Here is a 16,183-nt window from a genome sequence, read left to right on the forward strand (position 1 = left end):
CTTTCGGAAGGCGTTCGATACAGTTCCGCACTGTCGCCTGATAAACAAGGTAAGAGCCTACGGAATATCAGACCAGCTGTGTGGCTGGATTGAAGAGTTTTTAGCAAACAGAACACAGCATGTTGTTATCCATGGAGAGACGTCTACAGACGTTAAAGTAACCTCTGGCGTTCCACAGGGGAGTGTGGAACCATATATGACCCAGTAGATAGTGTCGGAAGTTCCATGCGGCTTTTCGCGGATGATATGACGCTGTAGTTGCAGCATTAGAAAATTGTAGCGAAATGCAGGAAGATCTGCAGCGGATAGACACTTGGTGTAGGGAGTGGCAACTGACCCTTAACATAGACAAATGTAATGTATTGCGAATACATAGAAAGAAGGATCCTTTATTGTATGATTATATGATAGCGGAACAAACACTGGTAGCAGTTACTTCTGTTAAATATCTGGGAGTATGCGTGCGGAATGATTTGAAATGGAATGATCATATAAAATTAATTGTTGGTAAGGCGGGTACCAGGTTGAGATTCATTGGGAGAGTCCTTAGAAAATGTAGTCCATCAACAAAGGAGGTGGCTTACAAAACACTCGTTCGACCTATACTTCAGTATTGCTCATCAGTGTGGGATCCGTACCAGATCAGGTTGACGGAGGAGATAGAGAAGATCCAAAGAAGAGCGGCGCGTTTCGTCACAGGGTTATTTGGTAACCATGATAGCGTTACGGAGATGTTTAGCAAACCCAAGTGGCAGACTCTGCAAGAGAGGCGCTCTGCATCGCGGTGTAGCTTGCTCCCCAGGTTTCGAGAGGGTGCGTTTCTGGATGAGGTATCGAATATACAGCTTTCCCCTACTTATACCTCCCGTGGAGATCACGAATGTAAAATTAGAGAGATTCGAGCGTGCATGGAGGCTTTCAGACAGTCGTTCTTCCCGCGAACCATACGCGACTGGAACAGAAAAGGGAGGTAATGACAGTGGCACGTAAAGTGCCCTCCGCCACACACCGTTGGGTGCTTTGCGGAGTATGAATGTAGATGTAGAAACTGTCCATGTAGTTCAACTGCTGTTTAAAGTCCTTTGCTGCTTCCTGAGACAATAACGACCTCAACCACAAACCTCAAAATTTTTATTTATTCTCTCTGGACTTAATTGCCTCTCCATATTTCTCCTTGAATAACACCAGGAATAGGCTAGAAACCTGTCTCACTCCCTTCTCAACCACTGATACCCTTCTATGTGCTTTGACACTTATAACTGCCATCTGGTTTCTGTAAATATTGTAAATAGCCTTTCACTGTAAAAGTTCAAAATGGCCTTTCATTCTCTATTTTTCTCCCTGCTACGTTCTTTCAGAATTTCAGGGAATGTACTTCAGTCAACAATCTCAAAAGCTTTCTCTAAGTTTACAAATGCTACAAAAATAGGTTTGCTTTACTTTAATTTATCTTCTGAGATAAGTCGTAGGACCAATATTGCATGTTCCTACATTTCTCTGGAATATAAACTTATCTCCATGGTCAGCTTCTACCAGATTTTCCAGTCTTCTGGAAGAATCTCTGTTAGTATTTTACAACCATGAATTATTACAGTAATAGATTGATAATATTCAAACCTGTCAGCATCTGTTTTGTTTAGAATTGGAATTATTACATTCTTTTTGAGTCTCAGGGTGTTTTGCATCTCTCATATACCTGTATCTTGCTCACTATGTGAAATAGTATTGTCATGGCTGGTTCTCCTAAAGCTCAGTAATTTCTGATGGAACGTCGCTTATTCCAGGGGCTTCATTTCCACTTAGATCTTTCAGTGCTCTGTCAATTTTTTTCTTCACAGCATCATATCTACTTCTTTTCTCTTTCTAAAATACTGTCTTCAAGTGCATTTCTGTTGTGAAGCCCCCTACATGTTTCTTCGCCATTCAGCTTTAAACTTCTTTGCTTAGTACTGGTTTGTCACCTGACTTTTGATATCCACACAGTTGCTTCCCTTTCCTCAAAAGTCTCTTTAATCTTTGTCATCTACCCATTTTTGCATTTTTTTGCCAGTCACATGTTTTTAGACATGTAAATTCCCTTTTGCCTGCTTCATATGCTGCATTTTTATATTTTCTGCTTTCATAAATTAAATTCAGAATATCCTGTGTTATTCATCAATTTCTACTAGGCCTTGTCTTTTTACCTCTTTGATTCTGTGCTGCATCCACTATTTCATCTCTCTATGTAATACATTTGTCTTCCACTGTATGCCCTTCCCCTTTTTTTCAGTCAAACATTGTGTAATGCTGCCTTTGAAACACACAGTAATCTTTAACACTGGGATCGATGACCTCACTGTTTGGTCCCCTCCTCCCCACAATCAAATAATCAACCAATCTACAGTTCTTTCAACTTAATTAAGTCACTTCTCCTTAATTTCCTTCCTTCTTCCAATTTCTGAAGTTTTAACTTACATTTAATAATCAATAAATCATGGTCAGAGCCATTTGCCACTGGAAATGTCTTATAGTTTATAATTAAATCACACACTGAGAAAAATTACATCAGACAGCTTCCTCTTAACTTTCTCCCCCCCCCCCCCCCCCCACGTCCATATTGGTTGGTTGATTTGGAGAAGTGGACCAATTAGTGCGAATCAATCAGTGAGGTCATCAGTCCCATCAGATTAGGGAAAGATGGAGGAAGGAAGTTGGTAGCGCCATTTCAAAAAAACCATCCCAGCATTTGCCTGAAGTGATTTAAGGAAATCATGGAAAACTTAAATAAGGATGGCCCGATGCAGCTTTGGACCGTCATCCTCCAAATGCAAGTCCAGTGTGCTAACCACTGCATCACCTCACTTGGTCCCTGTCCATATTCTCCTACTAGTTTTCTGTGTCTTCCTTTTCCTACTATCAAATTCTAGTCCCCTATAATAACTAAATTTTCATAATCCTTAACTATCTGAATAATTTTTTCTCTCTTCATTAATTTTTTTTCAATCTCTTCAACATCAGTGGAGGTAAATGGCATTCAATCTTGTACAGCTATGGTGGATGCTGACTTCCTTCTACCTCGGTTACAATAATGCAATCACTACACTGTTCATGGTAGCTTCCTCATTTACCTATTTTTCTTATTCCTTATTAGACCTACTCTAACAAGAGCGCCATTTTGTTTTGTTTATAGCCCTGAACTCACTTGCCCAGTAGTCCTGTTTTTCGTTACCACCGCATTTCGCTAATTCCCACTATATCTAACATCAACCTATCCATTTCCCTTTCCAAATCCTCCAAACTCCCTACCCGATTAAGGGATCTAACATTTCAGGTTTCAACTTCTAGAATGCCGATCTATTTTTCCTGATAACTATATCTTTCTGAGTAGCCCCACCTGGAGGTCTGAATGAGAGACTTTTTTTACCTATGGAATATTTTACCCCAGAAAATGTCACCATCATTCAAGCATACAGAACATCTATATGACCCTCAGGAAAAATCACAGCTGTAGTTTCTCCTTACTTTCAGCCATTCACAATACCAGCCTGGTCAGTTAATCACTACTGCCCCTGAAAATACTGAAAAGGGTGCTGCCCTCTTCAGGAATCACGTTTGTACTTTCTCCACTGTGGCTGCACCATCACCAAGGCACTCAAGCTACCTCACCTCATTAAAGTCCATCCTCGGATCAGTCAAAAGATGAACCCCAAATGTCTACTGCAGTCAACAGTTGCTACTCTTGGTGACAGATTTGAAGAACAATAGAAATGTTCAAAGTTGGAATTTATGGCGCCTATACCAAATATCTATTAGGAAATAAAACAAAATGCAGAATAAGTAAATAGAACACAACAGAAGAAGCTAAATTTCATATGGAAAAGTGACTGCTGGTCATTTAACACTGGAGCAAATGTACAATGCGAGTACATGCTGCTAGCCGGAATTGGTCTGAAGAATCAAGAACGAGGACACGAGAAGAAAGGGGCTGTTGAGTAACAGGACATTATGCACCAATCCCATTGGTAAAAAGAACTTTTCGGTACTTTAAAACTGATCCTCTACGGCAGGGGCGGGCAGGAATCCTGCACGTGTGCGATGCACTTTCACGTGTGCAGTTAACAAGTGTTCTGCGTGCACACAGGGGCAAGCTGGCCACCCTCTTCTCTCCACTCCCCACCATACCGTCTCTCCGCTTCTTCCCCTGTAATGCATTTTGTTTCCTGGTCTGCTTCATTGAATGAAGGAATAAGATTAGTAGGAGTGCTTGAAAGAAATCGTGGTTTGAAAGAGTATCTATTACCTACGATACATTTTATTTAATTATCACAGGTGGAGTTTACAATACATTTAACGCCTGGAACAAAATTTCTACATACAGACAAACGCAAACAGTTATGTAAATTTTCATTACTGATGTTTGCTCTTAACCGAGACTTATTAATTTTCACAACAGAAAAAGTCTCTCACAAATATATGTCGAGCCAAACATTCACATTATCATCGAGGCTTCACGATGGAGACGAGGAAACTCTTGCTGTGGAAAGTCGTGATAAAAATCTATTATACATCTAGCCAAAAGGAACTTGTCTCTCAGACAAGAATTATGCTGTAGAATCTACAGTGCAGATCTATTAATTCCATTTGCAAACTGGGATCAATATCATCTACAGAAACAGCAAATTGTCTCGAGAACTATTCAAAACCTTGAGATAAGTGTGATATATCCCCAAATCGCTTGAGGAATTCCTCTTTCATTGCACTAAGTACGGGAACAAATTGAAATTTATTATAATGGCGGTCAATATTAAACTTCCGCTGACCAGCGAGAATACTATCACATATTATACATTTCAAATTTTCACATTTTTGCACAAAGAAAAAATGATTCTCCCATTCCTTTTTAAAAGATAGTAGATCTCCACTTCTCCATTTCCTTGATTCACTCTGCATTTTCCGGTTCTTGAAATACAATGTTCACTACGTAGTGGTCGCTTCGCTTCAACGTCTGCAGCTTAGACTGGTACTACACTGCCGCAACCTGCCGGCTGTCGTCACTGTCCCTTTTGACGATTGCACGCGAGCAGCACACGTGCAGCGCTGTGCGCTCATAAGCCCCGTGCAACGTTTGCCCGCCCCTGCTCTACGGCAATGCCAATTAAAAATACGAAACAACGTGGATTACAATTTTCACAGATTATTTCATCTGATATTATATGGAATACAAACTTCTGTTAATACTGGAAGCTTCAGAGACAGTTGCACATTTTGTGGAGGCCTCTTTCCTCTTGCAAATAATATTACTATAACAACGAAAACAATCTGTTATTGATAAAATTATTTAATTGGAGACAAAAAATATACTCGCCAAGTGACGGCAGAACACACACATAAAAGATTTTGTGATAGGTAAGCTTACGGAGTGAGTGGCTCCTTCTTCAGGCAGAAGAGTTGAAGGGGAAGGAAGAAGGGTAAAGGAAAAGGACTGGAGGTGTCTAGGAAAAGGATTAGACTTTGGGAAATACACCCAGAACCACGTGTTAGGGGTGACTTACCATATGGGACGAGAAGGAAAGACTGGTTGTTGGGGACTGCATTGGATAAAATTTAAAAACCTGAGAGCTTTAAGGTAGAAGACAGGGTAATATGCAAGACAGAGATTATTACTCAAACATCATGCACAAGTTAATAAGAGCGAGAAGCTAAGTGCATTGTATGTGACAAGAGGTAGGAGGAGACGGTGAAAAATAGATGGGAAAGAAAATGATAGATGTGTAAGAGAAAACTAAAACTGAGTGAAGCAAAGAGTAGTTACAGTGAAGAAAATCTGAGACGGAAGAAATTAAAGTAAATTAAGGCCAGATGTGTGCCGAGAGCCAAGGACATGTTGTAATGCTAGTTCCCACCTACGGAGTGCTGAGAAACTGGTGTCTGGGCAGAAGAATCCAGATGGTGTGTGTGGTGAAACAGGCACTGAGGTCACGAAAGTTATGTTGTAGAGCATGCTCCGGAACAGGATATTGCGAGTTGCCAATATATACACTCTGCCTATGCCCATTCATCGTAATTGATAATTTGCTGGTAGTCATGCTGATGTAGAAGGCTGAACAATGTTTACATAATAGCTGGCATATGACGTGTTGTTTTGTAGATGGCTCTGCCTTTGGTAGTATATGTTTTGTCAGTTACAGGGCTATTATAGTTGGTGGTAGGAGGGTGAATAGGGCAAGTCTTGCAGCAGGGATGGTCACAGGGGTAGGAGCCATAGGGTAGGGAGAGGGGTGCGGAAAGCTATTCTAGGTGTGGTGGGCAAAATTTCAGACAGAATGGGTCTCATTTCAGGGGATGGTTTTAGGAAGTCATGGCCTAGTTGAAGTAGCTGATTAACACATTCCAGAGCAGGATAATACTGAGTTGCCAATGGAGTGCTCCAGAGCTGTTTTGTGGAGGGATCAGCAGTACCAGGATTCGATGTGATGGCACGGGAAATCTGCTTTTTAATTAGGCTGGAGGGGTAATTATGAGCAGTGAAGGCTGAGGTGAGAATGGTGGTGTACTGCTGTAAAGAGTCTGCACCTGAACAAATACGTTTGCCTCAGATGGAAGGGCTGTGTGGGAGGGATGTTTGACATGGAAAGGAAGGCAACTGTCAAAATGTAAGTACTGTTGTTTGTTTGTTGGTTTAATGTGGACAAAAGTGTGTAGCTGGCCTTTGGTGGGGACGAGATCAACATCAAGGAAAGTGGCATGGGATTCGGAATAGAACCATGTGAAATTTAATTGGGTGAAGGTATTCAGAGATTTCAGGAATTTTAGCAGGTGAGCCTCACCATGAGTCCACGTAATTGCCCCACCGCCTAGTTAAAAAAACGGCTTTCCCAGGCCATCACATTCAACGTGGTACTGCTGATTCCTCCACAAAACAGCTTCGGAGCACTCCATTGGTAGCTTAGTACTATCCTGGTCTGGAATGTGTTAATCAGCTACTTCAACAGAGCCATGACTTCGTAAAATCATGCTCTGAAATGAGATCCATTGTCTGAAATTTTGCCCACCACACCTAGAATAGCTGCCCATTGCCCTCCCAATCTCCACAACATTCTTGTCAGACCCTATGCTCCTTCTGCACCCATGCTCCTTCTGCACCCATCCACCTACCCTATGGCTCCCACCCCTGTGACCATCCCTGTTGCAAGACTTGCCCTATGCACCCTCCTACCACCACCTATAATAGCCCTGTAACTGACAAAACATGTACAATCAAAGGGAGAGCCACCTGCGAAGCGACACGTTGTATGCCAGCTATTATGTAAACACTGTTTAGCCTTCTACATCAGCATGACTACCATCAAATTCCAATTGGGATATGAATGGGCATAGGTAGAGGGTATATACTGGAAACTGGGGGACAGCTAATAAGACAAGGTTTTCTTTGGGTGGCGTAAAGAAGTAGACAAATGACTGGCTGCTTACAAGAGCAGCAGGTTGCGCAGCTTGCTCTACAACATGACATTCATGACCCCGATGCCTGTTTCACCACACATGCTATCTGGATTCTTCCTCCAGACACCAGTTTCTCAGCACTCTGCAGGTGGGAACTAGCATTACAACATGTCCTTGGTTCTCGCCACCCACCTGGTCTTAATTTACATTACTTTCTTCAGTCTCACCTTTTCTACACTTTTCTCGATTCACTCTGTTTTAGTTTTGTACATCATCCGTTGTCTTTCCCATCTATTTTTCACCGTCCCTCCCAACTCTTGTCACGTACAATGCTTTTAGCTTCTCACTCTTGTTAACTTCTGCACGATGTTTTAGTAGTAATCTCCATCTTGCATATTACCCTGTCTTCCACCTTTAAGCTCTCAGGTTTTCAAATCTCATCTGATGCAGTCCCCAACAATCAGTCTTTCCTCCTCATCCTGTACGGTAAGTTTCCCTTGACCCGTGATTCTGGGTGACTTTCCCAAAATCTAACCATTTTCCTAGACCTCTCGAGTCCTTTTCCTTCACCCTTCTTCCTTTCCCTGAAGAAGGAGCCACTGGAACCAAAAGCTTACCTGTAACAACAGTCTTATGTGTGTATTTGTTGCAGCTTGGTGAGTAGATTTTTGCCCATCCAATTACATAATATATCTAAAAACAAAGATGATGTGACTTACCAAACGAAAGTGCTGGCATGTCAATAGAAACACAAACATACACACAAAATTCAAGCTTAAATAGGGGTTTCCCTATGAAATCCCCAAACCACCTTCCCTACCCTCTGGCTCCTACCCTTGTAACCTGCCCCCGGGGTAAAACCTGTTCCATGCACCCTCCCACCACCACCTACTACACTCCTGTAACCCGGAAGGTGTACACAATCAAAGGCAGAGCCACGTGTGAAAGCACCCACGTGGTTTACCACCTGACCTGCCTACACTGTGAAGCTTTATATGTGGGAATGACCAAACTGTCCATTCGCATGAATGGACACAGGCAGACAGTGTTTTTTGGTAATGAGGATCACCCTGTAGCTAAACATGCCTTGGTGCACGGGCAGCACATCTTGGCACAGTGTTACACCGTCCGGGTTATCTGGATACTTCCCAATAGCACCAACCTGTCAGAACTCCGGAGATGGGAACTTGCCCTTCAGTACATCCTCTCTTCTCATTACCCACCAGGCCTCAACCTCCGCTAATTTCAAGTTGCCGCCGCTCATACCTCACCTGTCATTCAACAACATCTTTGCCTCTGTACTTCCGCCTCGACTGACATCTCTGCCCAAACTCTTTGCCTTTACAAATGTCTGCTTGTGTCTGTGTATGTACGGATGGATATGTGTGTGTGTGTGTGTGTGCGCGCGAGTGTATACCTGTCCTTTTTTCCCCCTAAGGTAAGTTTTTCCGCTCCCGGGATTGGAATGACTCCTTACCGTCTCCCTTAAAACCCACATCCTTACTTCTTTCCCTCTCCTTCCCTCTTTCCTGACGAAGCAACCGTTGGTTGCGAAAGCTTGAATTTTGTGTGTATGTTTGTGTGTCTATTGACATGCCAGCACTTTCGTTTGGTAAGTCACATCATCTTTGTTTTTAGATATATTTTTCCCACGTGGAACGTTTACCTCAATTACATAATATTACTGAATACTTTAATATACATACAGAATGTTCACCATTAAATATTTGACTATGTTTGAAGCTTCCATTATTCACACTAATTTTTATTCTGTATACATACCAAGTGATATAATGTATGCAAATTTTAACACTCCTAAATGAGAATTTTGTGGTTTTAATGTCGACAAAAATTGCATAAACCAACCTGCATCTCAGGTGAGATAATCCATGCAAATTTTAACACACACACACACACACACACACACACACACACACACACACGTTCCTAATCAGATTTATGTGGTTTTCAAGTTGACAAAAACTGCCTAGACCAACCATTAATAAAAACCAAGAAATTTCATCTGGTGATCTGACTATGTTTAAAACTTAGACATAAGTATGTCGTGAAAATTGTGCAAGATATCAGCATGGTGATTTCAGTCCATTTATAATGTTAGTCTGTCACAAAAATGATATTTTAGAACATACTGAGTTTTCTAGAGAGTATGGAATGTTACATGTTTTTGGTAAGAATCTGAAGATTTTTATACCTTCTTCCAAGTTGAAGTTCTACCTTACAACGACCCTGGAGCTCCATGGGTGTTCCATCATTGTGAGAATAAGAAAGAATGCAACAAAAATAAGACCAATGGGGGACAGCTAATAAGACAAGGTTTTCTTTGGGTGGCGTAAAGAAGTAGACAAATGACTGGCTGCTTACAAGAGCAGGCAACTGACGTTAATGACTGGAGTTTGCAGGCCACTAATTCATTTATGTTTATTATACCACAGTTAAGGTACTACATCAAACTGATTTACTGAATAATAAGTGAATATGTACCTTAACGGTCTGACTGAGCTGAGAAAGTAAATGCAGCTGTATGTAGTGAATGTTTCCAACATGCTCACCGTTTCTCGGCTTTTTACTGTTCCAGGCTTTGGACAGGCACTGGGATAGTTATGAGTATTTGTTTATGATATTCACAGTGCTTGCTGCAGTCTGTAACAACAATACAGTATCACAGCAAAGCACAAAAACACAGATGCAACAGAAATTATTAGATGTACATTGTAACGTCATTTGCTGGTTTCACAAAGTCATATACTGCAAACTGAAATGCCATCTGTATGGTCTGCTCAAAATCACTAAAATAAAACTAAAACAGTCATATGGTCATATTCAGTAAATGAAACACTATCTTTTAGGTTAACATGAAACGATGAAGTGTAGTGCGAATTTGCCAGGACCACTGTAATCAAATAGACCTCAAAGTCTCTCATAGTTCAATGATAAACAAGCATATGCCTCAAAACTTCTACAGCACTAGACTGCACCATTGGCATGTTGACACTGAGCTGATGTAGGTGTCAATACCACATCTAGAGCATAGAGCAATTTGAATGATGTCAAAGGATTAACCGGGAAATAAATAATCCAGACTTACAGAGTAATCAGTAGTCATAAGAAATATTGTGAACATGGCTGCTGTTCAAGTGTAAAGTCAATATTGCGAACATGGCTGCTGTTCAAGTGTAAAGTCAGAGGCTGACAATCACAGGAACGTTACAAGTCCGTGACACATTGCTCAAACAATTTCAAGATATAACCGGCAGAAGTCAAACACAATGTGTGTGCCATATGTTGCAATAATGGAACATATAAGATGGTGTCCAAAAATTCCTGAAATATATCAATCAAAATCATTACATCTGAGAATGAAATTTTCACTCTGCAACTTCCTGCCAGATTAAAACTGTGTGCCGGACCGAGACTTGAACTCAAGACCTTTGCCTTTGCAGGGAAGTGCTCTACCAATTGAGCTATACAAGCATGACTCATGACCCATCCCCAATGCCTAACTTCCACCAGTACCTTGTCTCCTACCATCCACAATTCACAGAAAATCTGCGAAACTTGCACGATTAGAACTCCTGGAAGGAAGGATATTGGGAGACGTGGGATATACATGTTCCCAGCATGAAATTTTATCATATGCAACTTCTTGGGAGATTAATACTGTATGCCAGACCAAGACTCAAACTCATGATCTTTGGTTTTCGCAGGCCAGTGCTCTGCTGACTGAACTACCCTAGCATGACTCACAATGCCCCTCCTCCCCTCCAGTCCCCCACCTTTACTTCTGTCAGTATCCCATCTCCTGTCTTCCAATCCTTTTAATCTGTCAATTAAGTTCCATATCAGCACACACTGCTGCAAAGTGAAAATTTCATTCTGGAAACATCCCCCACGCTGTGGCTAAGCCATGTCTCTACAATATACTTTTTTCCTCCAGGAGTGCTTGTCTTGCAAGTTTCACAGGAGAACTTCTGTGGAGTTAAGAAGGTATGAGCAAGGTATTGATGGAAGTACAGCTGTAGGGACAGGTCATGAATCGTGTTTGGGTACCTCAGTTGGTAGAGCAGTTGCCTGTGAAAGGCAATGGTCCTGATTTGGAGTATCGGTCTAGCACACAGTTTTAATCTGCCAGGAAGTTTCTTAGTATGTCTTTCTTAGACCTTTTTCTGCACCATAACCTTCAAAACAGTGCCTTTGGGAGAGAATACATTGATGCCAATTTTTGAGGCGTGTCCTGGAATCTTTTGTTGTAAGTGTGTTTAGAACCATCTGTGGTGCTGATCGAATTACTTCCAATGTGCAATACCTTTGACCATTCAACTTGGGTTTCATCTTGAGGAAGAAGTCACATGTAGCTATGTGAAGTGAGTACGGCAGATGGGGGACAACTGTCATCTTGTTTCCAGTCGAAAATTCCTGAAAAACGTAGGCTGCATGCGATCATGCATTGTCGTGATGAAGTAACCAATCATGTGTATGCGCCATCTGTGGACATTTTCACCTTATGTCCACATCATGATAGACCACTTTACTGTCTGTCTGAATAGGAGGACAAACTCATTATAAACAACCATGTCAATATAAAAAAATAAACAAACATGGACATAAAGTTGTTCTCCACTTTTTGAGCTTTTTTTGGCCGAAGGGAAGAAATGCTCTTCTACTGCAATGATTGCCTCTTAGTTTCAAGGTCAGAACCATAAATCCAACACTTGTCACCACTGACAACCTTTGAAAGAAATTTTGGATCATCTCGAAGTTACTGTTTAAGTTTCTGGCAGACTCTTCTGTAGTATGTTGAAACACTTGCGCCACAAACTTCACCAAAAGCCTTTTTATCTTCAGTTCTCCTGACATAACACATTCACAGCTTATTCCTACGGTTTTGCAGGAGTCCTGAATGGTCTGTCTACAATTCTGCACAACTAGATCCCTCAGTTCCTAAACTTTTCTGGTGGGATACCAGGTGGCAGTCAACAACAATGGTGCCATCATCAGTGTTCACTCTTTTCTGTAATGCTTCACATTCTTGCTCTCAGTCACACTGTAATGTAATACAGATTCTTCAGCTTGAAGTAAAGGAGGTCTTCAATCTGAAGCCTATTACAACCACATTATTTCACAGAATACAGCAGATTCTAAAAGATTTAGGCATATCTGACAGAATTTGTTTTCCTCTACTAACAGGTTTTGTAGCTGAATAAACACTGGATCAATCTGGACACATACTAAGGTTGTAGGTACTACCATCCTAGTTAATCATCATGTTAACTGCAATCAATGTTCACTAAAGAGCCTGGTAAGCACTAAAAAGTTGGCATTTTCGACAGCTAAGTAATGGTATGTTTTGTTTCAATAACACACGGCATACTCAGAAAAGTACAAAATTACAGTAACTAGTTGCTTATGAATAAGGGACAAGTTTGCAGACATCTGTTCACAGCTTAGCATTTTTTTGTAAAAATATAAAACAAATCCTGAAGTATTCAGCTATAATTAGAATAAATGATATTGTTTAGAACAGATTACAGTTCATGTGAATAATTTTTTACACTGGAAGATAATGCAGGCCTCAATTCACACATTGGACATACCTCTAACATTTCATCTTCAGGTAACTGTGGAGATTCTAACCTTGTAATGCCTGCTGACGAGATTAATTCAATATTTCTGCATAGCCCTACTCTAGGAGCTAAAGGTTGATAATTTCAAACCTGTTGTTTCTGGAGATTAATGCATAAGCAACACAGTGGGGTTTCAAATGTGAAAACTGCAATGTTTAATAAATACAGTAAACAGCTTTGTTTTAAAACATACACTCTATACACCATCTGCAACTTGGCATTTTTTAAACTATTATTTCATCTTTGAAGCTATTAGTTTTGCCTCTTGAGTGAAGCTGGGACATGTTTTGAAAGTGTTGAGCATGTGTACTGCCATAAAAAACAGAATGGTCTGTGTTAAAGCAACTTCCAGAGAATTTAACAACACTCACATAGTGCTTGTGCAAAAATGTGTTAAATTTGAAAGGCATCTTTGTCACATTTCATGTTCTACTGATTTCATGAATGTTTCTGCGAAAGTCAAAAACAAGAAATGTATCATAAGTTTCCAATGAAAAATTTGATGTTGATCTTAGTGCATAAAACCAGCAATGAGTACAAAATGGGGGCCCAGGTCAAAAGCAAGGAAATTTGTAAGAGCCATCTAAAGGTGGATCTGTAATCAATATGAAACCAGTAATGTATTAAAAACAAAGGTTAGATTTTAATATATTTTAATATATTTTTCCCATGTGGAAGTTTCTTTCTTTCTTATTGAAACCAGTAAAGGTTTGATTTAAATAAACTTCTGGTTACTATCTAAATTATAAACCTTAAAAAGAAATGTTTGTGTATTTTGGATTATTCATGTTGTCTTGGGTCTGCATTATCTTGGATTTAGTGGTCATAAGTAACTTGAAATTACTGAAGTTTACAAATTTAGGAACTCACAACACAACCTCACACAGAAAATTTATGTTATATTTTTCTTATTAAATGAACTGCATTTTTGTTAATGCTCCTTCTTTGGTACATTTTAAATTGACATGGTATTAGTTTGCGCTGCATTTTAGTACCAAGCACTAATGATCTTTCTTACATTACAACATGTGTAGATTTCTTTGGTGTCTATTTCAAAGTGAGCAAATACTCTTCTACAAAACAAAGTAATAAATCCTGAACACAAAAAATAGCAAGAGATAATAAGAAATCAAACAACTGTTAATACAAAGAAGTTGAAATAATCAAATTTCTGTCAAATGCAGCTTATTATTTACTCTTACTCTCCTCTTTGTTCTCTGGTTCTATTTTTTAGCATTTTTTTCCAACTTTAAATAATCTTACAATATGAAGTCAATATTTTCTTTTCTGTTTTACTTTAAACTTCAAATATTCAATCAAGTGGAATTTATTAATAACCTTTATGTTGAGCTGTTATCCATACCATAAAAATTAAATTTATGTGTATTAAATAACGTAATAATGCTAATAAAACAACCAGTTGACTGCAGTAATTTTATTGAAATGTATTTCTTTTATCTTCTTTCCCAATAGCTAAACTATAAAGTACTGTACCTTTATATGTTTTCTTGGATTGCCTGCAAGTTCAGTAATTTTTTCAGCTCGCTTGTTCCTTGTTATGATTATACCAAGCTGACTAATTGGATTTTGGTCAAAAAATTCATCGATGAATGATTCTAAAAGCTGCAAACAAAGCATTAGATTGTAATACACACATATATGACTGAAGTAACTTGATAACATTCCTTCCTTCTAACAACTAGTCTTAACATTTATCCTAAAATGTGAAGGACATTGTCTTATCACACAACATTTTTTGCATGAATATGCATTACAACACATTTTTAATTAAAAACACCACAAACAGAATTCAGTGAGATGTTCCTGCTAAATCAAGCACTTCCTCATATAAAATTTCACCATGAATAAAACAACACACTATTCTTCTACTTAATTCTTTGTCTAAAGCAGATATGCAAGCAGCATAATATATCTACATATACTTGTAAAAATCATATGTTACACATCACGTCCTAAACCACTAGATCAATTTCAAGCAAACTTGGTAAACATATCACTTACGATATGGAACGAAGCATCTTTCTATAATGCCCAAAGTAATTTCAACCAAATTTAGACATATAGATGACTCATTATTTGTACAAATATACAAAATATTCCACAGGAGGGGCTCCCTTATCTCTCTAACAAGAGAAAATGCCAAGTTTTTACAAATGTACTTCACAGAAGACAAAGACTTGGAGCTAGATCAAAGTTGTCATTCTGTGGCAGGTGTAAGGCATGATGTAGTACTGAACCTTCAAAGAAAGTTTCATGAACAGAGTGAGCCCATCTGTTTCTGAAGTATTGTTTGCAACATGAAATAAATGTTGCTTTCAAAACTACTTGACTTTCTTTTCAATCCACAGTCTTAAGACGAAGGTAAAAAAAAAAAAAAAGGGTCAGTGAATTTGAAGATAGAAATGAGAAGAAGTAACTATCTTATTAAAGGGTTAACAAGTATTCTATTTTCACACAAAAAGTTGAATCATTGTCCGTGGCTTCTTGCATACTTCCCACCTACATAGAATAACAAGTTTCCTCAAGATTCTGATGAAACTGCAGGATGAAATTTGCTGCAGATTCTGGTGTGTGTGTGTGTGTGTGTGTGTGTGTGTGTGTGTGTGTGTGTGTGTGTGTGTACATGCGTGCGCTCAAGGCTTTATGGCCATGGCTGGGATGATTCTGGGAGCAGAGAATTTGTTATAGGGATCACTCGTCTGCAAGATCTCAGCCTCAATCTACAGTAATTCACTATCCTTGTACCCTCCACCCAACACTTTCTACTCCCTCTCTCCTATGATCTCCTTCCAATTCATATCCTCTCAACCTCCTTGTGCGCCGCCTCCCAGCCAGTGCGCACACCGTCTCTTCCCCCTCTCTGCTCCTCTCCTTTATCCGCTCCCCATTCTCCCACTTCCTCCCCCACAGCCTTCCAACATTGCAACTGGCAGCCTTGTCCTGCTACCATGTAGTCCCTGCACATTCCACCAGGCAGTGCTTACTTCTCTCCTTCCCACATCAACACTGGACATCGGCACAGTGGCACATCGCTGCATGGTCTTATGAATCTCAATACCTTTTTCATCTTGCTGATGGCAGGGTGCAAATTCATTGTCTTT

The 16,183-nt window shown here is 39.8% G+C and overlaps 1 protein-coding gene across 1 annotated transcript in view; it reads right to left on the reverse strand.

Moving 5' to 3' along the window:
• LOC126353928 (general transcription factor IIH subunit 2) overlaps positions 1-16,183 on the reverse strand; it is a 105,847-nt gene that overhangs the window by 33,403 nt on the left and 56,261 nt on the right. The window contains exon 3 of the mRNA XM_050003186.1: positions 14,556-14,684. Coding sequence (XP_049859143.1) covers positions 14,556-14,684 — 129 coding nt within the window. The remainder of the gene's footprint in view (positions 1-14,555; positions 14,685-16,183) is intronic.

This window comes from Schistocerca gregaria, chromosome 3, assembly GCF_023897955.1.
Source record: "Schistocerca gregaria isolate iqSchGreg1 chromosome 3, iqSchGreg1.2, whole genome shotgun sequence".
Classification (NCBI taxonomy): Eukaryota; Metazoa; Arthropoda; class Insecta; order Orthoptera; family Acrididae; genus Schistocerca; species Schistocerca gregaria.